General features: G+C 42.2%; 1 protein-coding gene across 1 annotated transcript in view; it reads right to left on the bottom strand.

The window, feature by feature from the left end:
* Nucleotides 1-13,594, bottom strand: part of CC2D1B (coiled-coil and C2 domain containing 1B) — a gene marked incomplete at both ends in the record, with an annotated part of 28,441 nt that extends 14,847 nt beyond the window's left edge. Inside the window, 10 exons of the mRNA XM_079535461.1 lie at nt 340-470; nt 794-904; nt 2,103-2,178; nt 2,331-2,455; nt 2,922-3,195; nt 5,067-5,204; nt 6,296-6,415; nt 7,287-7,399; nt 10,677-10,818; nt 13,529-13,594. Of these exons, the coding sequence (XP_079391587.1) occupies nt 340-470; nt 794-904; nt 2,103-2,178; nt 2,331-2,455; nt 2,922-3,195; nt 5,067-5,204; nt 6,296-6,415; nt 7,287-7,399; nt 10,677-10,818; nt 13,529-13,594 (1,296 nt within the window). The remainder of the gene's footprint in view (nt 1-339; nt 471-793; nt 905-2,102; nt 2,179-2,330; nt 2,456-2,921; nt 3,196-5,066; nt 5,205-6,295; nt 6,416-7,286; nt 7,400-10,676; nt 10,819-13,528) is intronic.
* Nucleotides 13,595-14,461: the final 867 nt, after the last annotated feature.

Below are 14,461 nucleotides of genomic sequence, written 5' to 3'. Positions count from 1 at the left end.
AAGCAGCAGTCTTGGAATCGGAATTCAGCTCTACAACTTCTGCAGCTCAGAAACAGAGATCACATTCTTTAAATTCTTCTGGCATGAAAGACTGAGCTTTACCTTCTTCCTACTTCTTATTTACAGTACGTGCCCTGCCTCTGAATTGGTTTTATTTCAGTAGAGCTGAACACTTGTATTTTGTTTTTCCTTACTCTGAAGGTTTTAGAGCTTTTACACTGAAATTCTTTCCAAATAAAAGGACAATACACAAATGACTTATCCTGAAAAATTCTTCACAAGAGAATTACCTCCAACAGCTTTGCTAGATGCAAACAGCTTGCTACATTTGCATTTTACCTTGGCTATCCTCTCGTGCATTCTGCCTTTCCGATCATCCCCACTTGCTTTAGCTTGTGCTGCTGCCAACTTGTACTTTTCAAGCCTTTGCTGCAATGCTTCCAGCACTGTCTTTGGCTCCTGTGGGGAAGCTTGAAATAAGGAAGACAATGAAAAGCTGTCATTCTGACTTGAAAACATAAAAGCTGCTTTTTTCCTACCCTTCCTTACCTCCTGCAGAGACAAAGCTATTGCTGAAAACTCTGATATACAACTCTTCTGAAGGAAGTTTAAGAATTTTTTACTTTCATTACTGGTCTATAACAAAAATCAAGATGGGATCAGCAGCAAACAAAATTTAGGAACGTAGCTGATTATACTCAATCCTACTGTACTTCACTGGAAAATACAGACCTCAAAACACCTTCCAGCCCTGCTGTATTTATGGCTTCCTACAAAAACCCAGAAGTCCTACCTGAAGCTTCTTGGGTTTGGGAATGAAGTGTTGCAAGATCCTGAGAACTTCCCACCAAAGCTGGAACCTTTTGCTTGGATGTACCTTGTACATTTCCTAAGCTTTCAAGATCTGCAAAGCAAGGAAAGCAGGAAGATTCACAGCACGTTCCATAAGCAGCAAGTAAACACCAATGAGTAAGAAAATCATGCGTTGATCAGATCTCCTATCAGAAAGCTTTTCAGCTTCAAAAGAATATTTGGGTGGCTAGATAAGTCTAGATTTCCCAAGATTCAGAGAAAGGGCTTTACAATAGAAAAATGTGAGATACTGGTTTATTTCAGGTTTGTGCTGCTTACTAAGAAGAAGAAAAAAAAGTAAAAGCATTTCAGGTACTCTAAGAATTCTCTCACAGAACACAACTCGCCACCTTGGCAGATGGGAAGCATGAAAAAAATCACTAACTTGACTAAAATATCCTAGCAACAAAAGGTGTGCTGAAAAGGGAAGGAAGTAACACCATCTATTCAGAAATCCAAGTTTCAAATAATAGTGATTACTTTTAGAAAACTAGAAAACCAGTTTCTAGTTTCATTCTGGAGACTCACAACAATCTAACAATCTTAAAAAAAAAATCCACTCCATCCGTGTTTAACAGTGGAATACGTCATGGGTGAGGATTCTCTCTAACACCATCTGGTGATCAGTTTACAACTAAAGAAGTTGTAAGAGTCATAATTTACTGAAATAGAATAATCTGTCATCTATTTTCTTTTAATATAATAATCTACTACTTGCAGTAAATTGTCTAAAACACTGACTTGCAGAGATCAAATGTTGGTTATGATGCTAGATCCATTTTAATAAGTCTCTTACAATGATCCAAGTCTCTTTAATATTTTACCTTCCTAAGATTTAGACTTTAATGCACTGAAATTAACCATCATTTGTATCCCTGTTAGCATATCTGCTGATCTCTTAATCTGAAACTTTACAAACTTCAGCTGAAACTCAGAACAACATTAAGTATTACAGTGAACTTTGAGAATTTGCCCTCATCCCCTTTCTCTGCCACTAAAATATTGTCTCCTGTTATCTGAAGTTACAAAAGAAAGAAAATCAGACATCAACATGTATACCAACTTTGTAATTCACAGATTAATATAAATAATACCTCATTTTTCTTGGACACTTTTGATTAGAATTTGGACATGCACTAAGTCTCAGACCTCAGTGATCTTTAATTCTTACAGCTTCACAATCAAATTCAGAACCATTTCACATTACAGCACAGGCAGACTTCTAAAAGCTTCTGTAAGGTACACCTTACCCTGAGGAGGTGGAGGCATGTTCTGGAGGTCTATTGGCTGCCCACTGTCCAGAGCTTCCAAGACCACATTAAATTTCTAATGCACAGAAACAAAACAGAAGGTATATTCTAGTATGGCCAACACTTGCTAGCTGTCACAATGAACACGTGACATCAATGAATGCAGCAGCACAGTACGTGGGTACAGCACAGGGCACGTTCAGCATTCAAGATTTTCTGTGTGCATACCTTGCCTATTTTCATGTATTCCTTTGCCTTTTCCAGGTCCCCTTGCTGCTTGGCTTTCAGAGCTGCTAACTTATACTCCTTCTGCCTCTTAAGTAGTATTTCTCGTGTGCCACTGCTATGGACACCTGTGAAAATAAAATAATACTGACACAGAGCATGGAATAGATGTACTTCTGGTTACATTCATCTATCTGCACATCTACCTTTGAATCACACATCCAGCTTTTCCTCTCAGTTTCCAGTCCTACCAGGCTTGACAATCCCACTTTCCCCAGTTAAAAAAAAAAAAAAGAAAAAAAGAAAAAAGAGTTTTTTAATTAGGATCTCCAAAAATCTTTAAAGCACCTAATTCCACATGTTACACTGGAGAAGCTGAGACACAGTAAAGATTGAACATATTGATACAGTACAGACCATAGCTCTATAGTAACATGTGATTTCACTGCCAGAGATGCACTGTCCCACTGCCAACTTTATCTGAAATACTCAGCAGGGAAGTGCAGACATAGGCAGTGCTTTGCAACACAGCTGGAAAATGGAGAAAGATGTAGCATTAGTACTGCAACAGCTTATTCTCTCAGATTATGGTACCTGTGTCCAGGGTAGGACTAGAAGCAGTATGACTCTGTAGAGATTCCAATTCCAGGTGCTGCTTTGCTTCATGTGAGGTCTTCTGCTCATCACCTGCACAAGACTCAGCTCTGCTCTCTGGTGGGACACTGACTGAATCTCCTGAATTTTCCTGCTCTGCTCCTGTGGCTTGAGATACGTGAGAAGAGCTTTTTCCTGTTGCAACAGGTGGTGGCATTTCTTCCTCATTGATTTTTTTGCCTCTCTTCACTGCAGCCAGCATGGTTTCCAATGTCTGGGAGAGATAGAACACCAAAGTTGGTAGGTGTTTTCATCAAATATAGTGCTAGCATAAAATCATTAAAACATGAATTAATTCCCCTACTCATGGTGAGATCTATTACATCCCACCACTAGACATGGATGTCCTTTAGCACTCCCTCTTTTTCTGCAAGGGCAACATCAGCACTAGTGAAAGGTGCCCAATTATCAGATTAACACAGTGCAAAAGTCTTGCTACACAAACTAGGTAACTGAAAGTAGTTCAGCACCTACAAGTATCAGACAGCTGATGTGGCACAGTCAGCTTTCTAACAGACAATCTCCAAGGAAGCTATTGCTGAAATGTCACTTCAAAATTGGATTTAGGGAAAGAAGGAGTCCATATGCTTGTTTTGTGGGGATTAGAAAAGCCATTAAACACTAGCAAATGAAACGGCACGGCTGGTGACTTACAGCAAGAAGCTCTCACCATCATTAACATGGGTTAACTGCTAGTCACACAGTTCCTACTTGTGGCAGAGAAAGGGTTTAAAGAAACTATTTTATTTTTTTCCTTTTTTTAATTTAAAGTACAGACAAAGAAGCATCCTGGTCTTAAAGCCAAACCAGAAGTCTTTACTTCATCTGTGTTTTACAGAAACTGAAATTGAAGCACAGAAAGACAACAACATCTCATCAGCGCCAGAATCACTGCTACTCTCAGTTAGCTGAGGCACTGTTTGACTTGCTAAGTAACAGTGGGACATATAATCTGACTAACAGCATGTGAGGCTGGGGTTCAGACCAGCCCAGCAACACAACGCAGCTCTCTCCTCCTCACGTGTTACTTGAAACATGGAATTAGACTCTCTGGGATTAAAGTTCAGATCCAGGAGTCAAGAACATGAGATAACTGTATGCCATTTGCTAGAGAGTCATCTAGCTAATTAAGGAACTGTGAGCAGTGAAGTAAGATCCAGTCTACTAACCTTAGCTACACCACCTAAGCACATGGAAACTCCCTACCTTGAAAAACAAAGCAAAGGAAGAGACAAACAGAGCACTAGGTTTCCATATTTGGTGAGCAAGCCAGTTTTGCTGTCCCTCTTGCTCTCCCAAAGGCCAGGTGGTTACACGTACATTCAATTCAGAGTAAAGAGGCAGAGGACACACACAGAAACATCCCTTGTGCGTTTCCTTTCCTGGGTTTGGCCTCAGTCACTCCCTCTGCACACTTGGTAGCCAAACAGACATTACACTCTTCCCTCACTGAAAGATAAAGCTTTGCTTAACAAGACAGTCTGCTGCTGTCTGAGACAATGCAGGAGATCAGAGAACAGGGAACAGACACTGCACAGCAGCAATCACCAAGCACTACCAAACTAACTGCAAGCACGCCACCTGGCTGAAAACATGCAGAGCTAAAGAAACTGCTCCTTGCTGCAATCTATAATGGTCCTAATGAAAAATCCCTTTTCATTAATTTTCAAGCACACCCATGTGAGACATGCTGCCTTTGTCTCACAGAACCAAGTGGAAGGGGTATCGTGGCAGGTGTATGCATTAGAAAAGCTCCTGAACTGTGAGTTCAAGTAACAGTCACTGCAGGTAAAATTCAGATCTAGATGGGCAGGTTCAACACCAGAATTTACCATATTCCTAGCCTCCAAGTGCCACTAGCTACATTCAGCAGAAAAAGAGCTGATGCACAGACATATGAAAGTACACTTTACCTGCGTATTTAGCATGCAGGAACACTAGTAGATGTTTTTGAATTCACTCAAGGCAGTGAATTAGAATTTCTCTCCCATTTCAGCAATTTCACACATCTGAAAAGACTGAACTACACCTGTGAGAACCGATTTTGTCACCTCCTTGTTCACACAACTTATGAATCTAACTTACCTTAAGGCCTCTTTCGTACCGCCGCAGTTTGGCACTCTCACCCAAGTCCTTTGCGTTAGAAATTGCCGTCCTATAGTTAACAATTCTCTTCTCTATTGTCTGCTGCAGCTCACTGGTAACAGCAGGAAGCGAGGTGGTCTCAGAAGAAACAATAAGACAAATCAAGAAAACTTACTTCATCGAACCATAGGAGCTTTTGCACAGCACTGAAAAGCAAGCACTCTTCTTCAAACACACTCACATTAGCAACAAACACAAGGAAGGAGCAGTCTCCAGAACAGAGCAGCACTTGTACTACACTAACATTTCCTGGATCCATCTCTGGGCTTTCTCTCAAAGGCGCAATAGAGAAGAATGGGTGGAGACATTTAGCAAATTCAGCCAACAGGGTAACGGGAGCCATGTGGTCAGAGAGTAGGTGAGGGAGAACAGTAAGGCCTTTCAGACACCACACAGCAAAGGGTGTGAATAAATATTTTGGCACAAATCTTTTCTCCTTTTCCAAACATGCTGGTTTACTTCCCTCAGGGGCTCTTCTACTTGGTTTCACTATAAGAACTCTTCTTCCTACAGCCTGAGATTAGGCCAGTGACAAAAGCAGCCTAAGCAAAGTTATCAGTAGCTACTTACAAACACTCCACAGCTACAGAGACATTGCAGATGGCTACTGATGTAATTACTGCTATTATCTCTAGAGCAACTCTGACAGACTCATTAATGGGCACAATGCACGAGGGCACTGGAATCTGCAGCACACAACAAAAACAGGGCAATAACTGAATAACGGATTTAAGTACATGAGGATTGACAAGTTGAACTGAGGAGGCTAAGGCTACTGAGAAATAAAATCCACCAAGATGTCAAAGATACTGAGTTACAACAGGTCTCACTATCTCACCTCACAGCTTAATGGTCAGAGAAGGAAGTCACAAACTTTAGAATTGAACAGCTATTTACATGCTCGTATGCAAAATGAGGTGTAAGGCATGCTGGATTCTGTTTACCTCCTTGATTCTATGCTTATACTGAAAGGCATCCTTGGAACAAAACAAAAAGCAATCATTCAACTCCATAAATACAGCACTGGTTCCCGCAGAGAAGACTGCAATAGTGTAGTTTTTCCTTCCGTTGAGGACAAAAGGGTCTCTCTCTCATTTGTTACCCTTGTGCTAATGTTTATCATGAGAGTGATTCAGCAAAACTGTCAGAAACATAAAGCTCTCTCCTACCTGTGGTTGCAGTTCAGGTTGCTCATTTTCTGCTTCAGCTACAGACTGCTCCATTGTTCTTGTTTCATCCTCACAGCTTCCTGTCTCACCTTCCACCCCCAGAACTTCTTGCAATTCTGCCTGAAGCAAAAGTCAACAGTTCTTCAAAATTTTCTACTGCCTCAAAATACAAAACAACTGAACTCTCCAGTTCCTTTGGATGGACCTTAAACACAGAGAATCTTAACATCTCATATCTCAGACACTTCTGTATTTATTTTAAAGAAATTGCTTCCATTAATTCCACTTGTATCCACAATGGAAAGCCAGATACTAAAAACCAGACTGCAGCTCAAGGATCACCACACAAGACTGTGGTTAAAGATCTGAAGCTAGAGAAGTGCTTTCAAAACATCATTAAAACCTATGAAACTTCAGAAAATCATCCTTTAACACTGGATGTTAAAAATGCTGCCTAACACTCCTTTCCAAAAAGCTAGTCAAAAAGGAGTTATTTGGGATCTGCCTCTCAGGACAAGCACTACTTCAAGCAATAGCAAAATAGTCATACACACCACTCTAAGGAGAACGTTTGATCCTTTACTGCACCATCTGACACAGAAAGGGATTCTCACTGTTCTCCTATTCCTCTCAGACTATCACACATTTGAATGTGTTGTGGTGTGAAGAGTTAATCTGTCATCTTTTCCAGGAAGCCAGTTGGTGAGGGTTGCCAATAAAGACTTGGTTTGACTCTCTCTCTGTATTATCTCACATTCCTTTTAATAAATTACTTTCTCCTATCTCAATCAGGTTTTCTTCCCCTTCCTTCTCCTGAGGGGAGGGAGGGGTTTCACGTGATTAACTCTTCAAACAGAAGAGCAGAAGTGACATAATGTTAGCTAGGAAACTGTCTCTGTGTTGTGCAGTGTGTGAAACCCCTGCAAAACCTTGTATCCCTGTATGGAATATTTTGCACGCTAAAACTTCTTGCTAACGAAGTTGTACGTACCAACAGATCTGTATCTTTCTCCAAGTCTTCATCCTCTGCTTCCTCCTCATCTTCATTCAGGTCCTTCATGCACTCTGCAGCCATCTTTTCAATATGATCCATGGGCAGAGGAGCTGCAAAAGAAACCACAAAGAGATATAAGCCCTGGACAACAGTTATGCAGTCATTGAATACAAATTCTTAAGATGTATCTACTGGCTGAAAGACAGCAGTGACTTTGCTTCCTCTGTATCTTTGACAAGAGTCACAGGTAAATGAGGGTATACTCATGGATAAAGGGCAAACACTGGGGAAATGAACATCTCAGAAAAAGAAAAGCTGTGACAGCATTTCTGAAAGTGACAGCCAAGGTGGGCAACAACACAATGACTGCATCTGATAGCCTGGCTCTTCATTAAAACAAGGAGCCCGAACTGCAAAATGATGAGCACCACAATAAACAAGTATATATGGTGGAACACAACAGTGCTCAGAAAACATAGAAGAGAAAGATGCTGCGCCAGGTTTGCACAGTACTGATGTTTAAGACTGAGGAAGACAAAGAGGTAGGTCTAGATGAAACAAGTGGCTCAGGGAAAAATTACTAGAAGTCTCTAGTTAAGTTCCTAGGCTGATTTAAGATAAATATCTCTGCGAGATTACTTACAGAAATAACTAGCAATAATTACAGTGTCATCATGTAAGATTTCAATTTTCCACAGAAAAATCAGAAAATCATACTGGCTATTTTTAGATGTTTTGCCAAAACTGTATTCCTCAGGTTAAGATAAAATACAATGGTGTCACAAGAACAAATTAATATAAACCATCCATGAATAAATCCAATTACACGCTTCTATCCATGAAAGAAAATTACTGAAGCAGCCTTTGTTCGCAGTAGGAATAAACATCTGAACTAGTTTTAAGCTCATGACAGATACTTATAAAAGGTATTTATGACATGATTGTGCATGTTAACAAAGTCTCGTCTTGGCAGCCTTATCAGATCTTTCTGTTCTGCATCCTTCACCTCACATCAGTTTACCCCTAACAAGATGTAATTTATTGCTGGTATAACTTTGGTTGAAAGATTAAATTCTGATTCTCTATGGAACAGAAAAACTCCATAGCTGATCCAAAGTAACAACAAACTATTTATTTTTCCCACTTCTTTCCCAATTCTACTCTCCCTGATATTGAACTCGGTTCCCAAGGACCTGCACGCATGGATTTGATCAAGTTAGCTCACAAAGAGAGGCAGCTTCAGCAGTTAGATGGATGAGATGCAGACACTGAATCTCAGCACTCTTGCCTTGAAAATTTTTGTTCACATTTTCATAGGATATTCTGAGTTAGAAGGGACCCACCAGGATCACCGAGTCCAACCCCTGGCTCCACTCAGAACATCCCAAAACACAAACCCTTTGTTTGAGAGCACTGTTCAAACATTCCCTGAGCTCCAGCAGCTCAGAGCCATGCCCACTGCCCTGGGGAGCCTGTTCCATGCCCACTGTCCTCTGGTACAGAACCTTTTTCTAAAACCCAGCCTGGCCCTCTTCTGACACAGAATCAATGCAATAAGCTTGCTGAAACTTGATTCCCCTCTTCAGCCCAAAAGCAAGAGCAGGCCAGAGATCTGCTATACAAATCAGGAAAAACACTTTCTTCCACCTTCCTAACTAAACTTCTGCATTTTATGCATTGTCATCTCATTCCCTGAGATTTCCCTCTTTCCATATCATTATTGCTACTCTGTGCTGTCACTTTTCGCCAGGCTCCTGATCTTTGCCCTGAGAATTCTTCTGAACTCTTCCTTGCCAAGTTCTCACCTTTACTTCATACCATGCTTAACTGAAACCTCCTCAACTATTCACTTCCTCCACACATTCTCAGAAGTGGAGATAACTGCACACAAATACCAACTGTCCACATGAACGACTCTGATACTTCCTTATGCAGACATGTGTCTCACTTCACCACACAATGGCCAGTTTTGGAAGGGACCCTCAAGGACTGTAAATCTCCAACCCCCCTGCCACATGCAGGGCCTCCAACCTCCTCATTTAATACCAGACCAGGGTGCCCAGGGCCCCATCCAATCTGGCCTTGTAAATGGAACTAAAAGAGATCACCATTCCTCCCCTGAATTTGCTGAATCAGATGAAAATTAACCCAAAGTTCATTCTGCTTCAAGGATTTAAGTTACTCTATCAGTGCTGTAGTACCTCTATCAAACACACTGCCAGTGTATGTGACATACAGCAAAACAGCAATCAGGACAGCAGGCAAGTGGCTGCACTTCAAGGGTCAGATTATCCCTTACCTGAAGCCCCTCGACAGAGAAAGCATCAACTAAGCTTCCCTGGATAGCTGGTTCCAGTCCAACCCAGTATGGCAAGTTGAGGCTAGAATTTCAAGCATCACAGTAGCTGACCAACTGACATTTATGGTTGCAGATAGCAGAGATTTCTGTGCTTGAGATGTTGTGACAGTACAGATTTTGCTGCCTGCAACCTCAAGGTACAGACAGATCACTTCTTCCCTACCTATCACAGCTCTAGAATATAAATCTAGGAGTCAGTTACTGCACCACGTGCTCAGCTATCCTCTCCCTTGTAAGCACAGCAGTGTTCACGCAGGCAGGTGACCAGACCAAGGAAGTGTTTCAGCTGAAAACCTAGCACAACAAGAGAAGTTTGTTTTTATAGCTGTGTTTCCTGAACCAGCTCACCCTGCCCCTCCAAAAAACATACTAATTTGGCAGCAGAGCTTGCCCACGTGTAAATTGCCCTACTCTGCAACAATCTTGACAGTAGCTTACAGAAAACCTATAAAACGTTGCACAGCTGTAAGTAAACACAATTAGACAGATTAGCAGTAGATTTGTAAAATATTAACAATAACAACTATATTTTCCAAGAAACACTAAACCTCCTGAATAACACAAGTTACCAGATCCTCCCAGTAACTCCAATGCTTCCAGAATCTCTCTCCTAGAATATTTTGTTTTAGTTACAGTATCCAAGTGACTAAGAATATAAGGCTTATTCAGTAAATTCACTCTAAACAAAAGAACAACCGATCAATCCAGCCTGTACAAGAAACATGATTCCTATTTTAAACTCATCTAGCACCTACCACCACGTGTTATGACTCCATGCACTAAATTAACAAGCAGGCCTTTATTTAGTCTTTATTACATTAGCTAGCCATCATATATGATTTCCCCATATTAACAAGAACACAGACAAATTTCTCACACATTTTTGCATCAACAACTGTAACCTTTTAAAGTGAATACAGCTTCTACAAGTGGTGCAAAAACTTTTCAGATAAAGCAATGAGTTGTAAATAAATCTTTAAAAAATTATTCAGGTTGTCAGTAGATAAAATCCTGAGACTTGGACTTACTTTTTCCTTTTGGTTTGGTTTTCCCTTCTTTCACCTTTGCTCCTGTGATAGCAGCAAGCTCTGCTTCTAGGTCACCATCATCCCCACCTTCCTCTGCACCCAGCAGCATCTCTTCAGGATTGAAATCTACAAACAGCCCCAGCTGGAGCCAAGGGAAAGAAAAAAAGTTGTGCTGTGAGAAAGGAATGACACTCAAAAACATCACACTGCATAGATTAGCTAAACATTTTTTCTTTTTGTTTTTTTTTTTAAGCCAACTATAACATCACTTCATCACCAAAATAACACACACAAGGCATTCGTGACTGAAAAGCAGTACACAAATCTTAATAAGCAATGAATACTCCCTCTAGAAACTCTACATTATCAATGATTTCTAAAAATAAAATCTAATAGCTTGCCACAGCCAGACAAAATGATGCCTGTTATACTGAGCCCCATTAAGCAGATATCATCAAGGAAGTTCAGGGTAGCTCCTGTAACAACTAGGCTAAAGAAAAATTTAATCACCATTCACAAATACAGGTCTGACATGTGCACAGCAGAGACTTCACCCTTATCTTTTGGAACAAGCTACATTTACATATGCAGAACTATCTTCTACCTCATTAACTCAGGACATAAACAACCAAAAAAGGGCAACGTACACAGAAACATGACCAATGTCTAATAATACTGGGAAAAACAAGCGTTCAAAATAGATTAGCACTGTAGTTAAGTGACAGCACCTCAGGGAAGACTGCTAACAGTACTCAGAACGTGACAGAAGACTGCTTTTAAATTTTGCAAAACACACCAAAAAACATAAATATCAGAGAGATCTCTGAAATCTTAATCTGAAAGATGCTGTTCTAAAATGCCATTTTGACACAACTGCTCTATTGCTGAAGCATCTATCTGACCCAGGAATAAAAGTGTTCTTGATGTGAAGACTGTGAATGATTTATTTCTAATAAACACCAATTAGCCGAATTCCACTCATCATGTGAGGTACACAGAGCAGCTTTTCTGAGATTTTTTCAAAGCACAAAGCCCTGTTGGTGCATTGATCTTCACAAAGCCAAGCAGGTAGCAGCTCAACTCCTTTCTAGCATCAGAATAAAAAAAAAAGCTACCATTATTACAAAAATTAACAATCTTCCCCTGACTTGGAGGATCTGCAGTGCTGCCAAGGGTTGAAGCTGGCTGTCAGCTTTTCAACTAGTGCTATTCAGTAATAACAACTTTTATTTTTTAATCCCGTAGGAGCAAAGGTACTGTTGGCTCTTTTATAACCCCAAAGAAGGTGGTAAGACATAGCCGAGAAACACTGAGTGCAAGGATCAGGAACAAAGCAGCAGCTGTATGTTTGCTAGCCATGGTCCTACCCTTGACATTCAGTAGGGTACTGAACTGACAGATGAACTCCCTGCCTGCTTCCATCTTCTGTAAAACTAAACCAATTCATTTGTAGACTTGTATAGAATGGAAAGATCTAAACAAGATTTAATCAGGAAACGTCTATAACAATGATCTAAAGACTCAACTTCAACAGAATAGACAGACATATGTTATCAGCATGAAAAACTGATGATTACTGTGCTACAAGCATAGCAAAGAAGTCAAGAACAGAATCCAGCAGTTCTAGCTCTGAGTCCTCAATCTGATCTGCAAGGCACATTTTCAATGAAGTTACTGCAACAAGTGCATGGTTTTGGCTCTCTCCAACTTCTTCAAGCATTTCTTTAATACCCTCATATGGTTCAGAAATAGCTAAAGTCGCATCATTTGCAAGCGAACAAGCCCTTAGCATATTCAGGAAATAATCCAAGCTGTAAGCTGTAACCATATAGAAATAAAAACTGGTAAAACAGTTTTTAGTCAGATTTTTTTTTTTCCTTTTTTAGGGAGAAGGAAAGATATTTCCATCACTTACGTTTTCCCTTCCTTCAAAAAATGTAATTAAACGCTACTCCTCTAACTGAGAAATACAAACGATTGTATTAGAGCAAAAGTGACTTCATAGATCTCTAACAGAACCATTCTGCCTCTGGTTTAAGGATACTGGTTCCAGCAGAACAGAGTAACTTACCTAAGATCCCATTTCAATCTCTTCTCCTATTTCCCTATTTTTGCATCAGCTATTCCTCCAAAGCTTAATCAGCTTCCATTCTAGATCTAACTTATTTTGGAATTTCAATGAGCGCTCTCTCTCTTCCACCACTTCCATTTCCATATCCACAATGTTGCCTTGGTCAAATTTATTTCTTTATGCTTTTCTGAACTTCCCAAGCCTGCTAACCATTACCAGATTCATGCCTCCCTCATCAAGACTTTTGAAACTACATCCAAATGAAACGAGTACGAACAGAACGAACTTGCAGGCACACCTAAGCTCTCAATGATTAAGCAACAGCTACTGAGCAGTGACAGCAGCTAATCAGTCCATCTGTCAAAGGAAGAATAACCTCACAGAAGGAAATAAACTGTTGCTTTACTGTTTTCCCATCTCTGCCCCTGAATTTGTTACTTAATATTCTAGTCTTACTCGTCTGCTTTTACAGGTATGAGAAGAAATTTAATATAGAGACTGAATTTATGATTAAAACTCAAAACAAGTGATTAGGAAACTACCCTAAGTGTGAGTCATAAGGTCTGCAACAGAGATTACAGTGTGACAGCACGGCGGCATCCTCGCAAGGCCGTACTCCATTCACACTGCCCGTCGCGTCGCTTTAGGAAGAAGGCACTAAAGGAGGAAGCACAAAACAACCCATAGGCAACTGGAAGTAGATCCGAGCCTCCCGCAGGACAGCAGCGAGGTCTAAGCGGGCCGCCCTACCCGCGGCACCCCGGCTCTTCGCCTTCCTCACCTGCTTCGCCACCGCGGCTCCCTGGCCCTTGGCCTGAGGGCTTTTCTTGTGCCTCCTGCCCAGCATGCCGCCGGCGGACCTCAGCGCCGCGTCCCTAAGGGCCGAGCACAAACAAGGAACGCGGAGTCAGCGCGCCCGGCAGCCTCAAGGCAGCGCCAGCGTGCCGGAGCGGGCCGCGACCCCGAGCAACGGCCGCCGGTCCCCTGCCGCGCTCCGTGCCCGCGGGAGCCCCGCCCGGAGGCGGGCGAAGCGCCGGCACTGCCCCGCTCCCCTCGGCGCAGGGAGGAGCCGGCGGAGGCGACGGGCCGAGCGCCGCTTAATAAGTGACCGCCGCCTCCCGGCCCGGTTCGGCACCCGGCCCACCTCCGCCTCGCTCCACCGCCCCCAGCACGCGGCCCGCCCGGCCCGGGGACGCCTGGGCCGCAGCTCCAGGACGGCGGTGCGCCTGCGCGGTGGGCGGGGCCGGGAGCAGCGCCGGGAGCGGGGCGGGCAGCGCCGTACAGCCGCGGCCTGCCGGGTACCGCGAGGCGCGGGCTGGGCGCGTTGATTTCTAACAGCCGACAGGTGCGGCGGGCGAAGGGTTCTACCAGCTGCAGCTTAAGCCGGGGCACGTTTTATTCACGCAGCACGAACGCAGTTCTCAAGCCGCCCCGTCTCCAGCCCTTGGATACGGGCCCGGGAGCAGCGTCAGGTTGAAGGCAAGTTTCAGGCAGATGGCTGAGGTTATTTCTTTAAAGCAGTTCTCAACAGCTAACATACACAAAGTTGATTAAAAGCAACAAAAGCCATCAGTCACACGTGTAGCTCCCTGGTAGCAATTAATCCGTCATGCAACTAATTCAACAGATGTAAAGTTCACTTTCAAGACATAAACAACAAAGATTTAAGGATACCTCAAACGCATCTTTTGTACTCAACAGAAAAACTAATGCC

This window comes from Tetrao urogallus (genome assembly GCF_951394365.1).
Source record: "Tetrao urogallus genome assembly, chromosome: 5".
NCBI classification, from domain to species: domain Eukaryota; kingdom Metazoa; phylum Chordata; class Aves; order Galliformes; family Phasianidae; genus Tetrao; species Tetrao urogallus.
The sequence above is the reverse complement of the archived record's forward strand: the minus strand, read 5'-3'. Positions and strand labels throughout refer to the sequence as shown.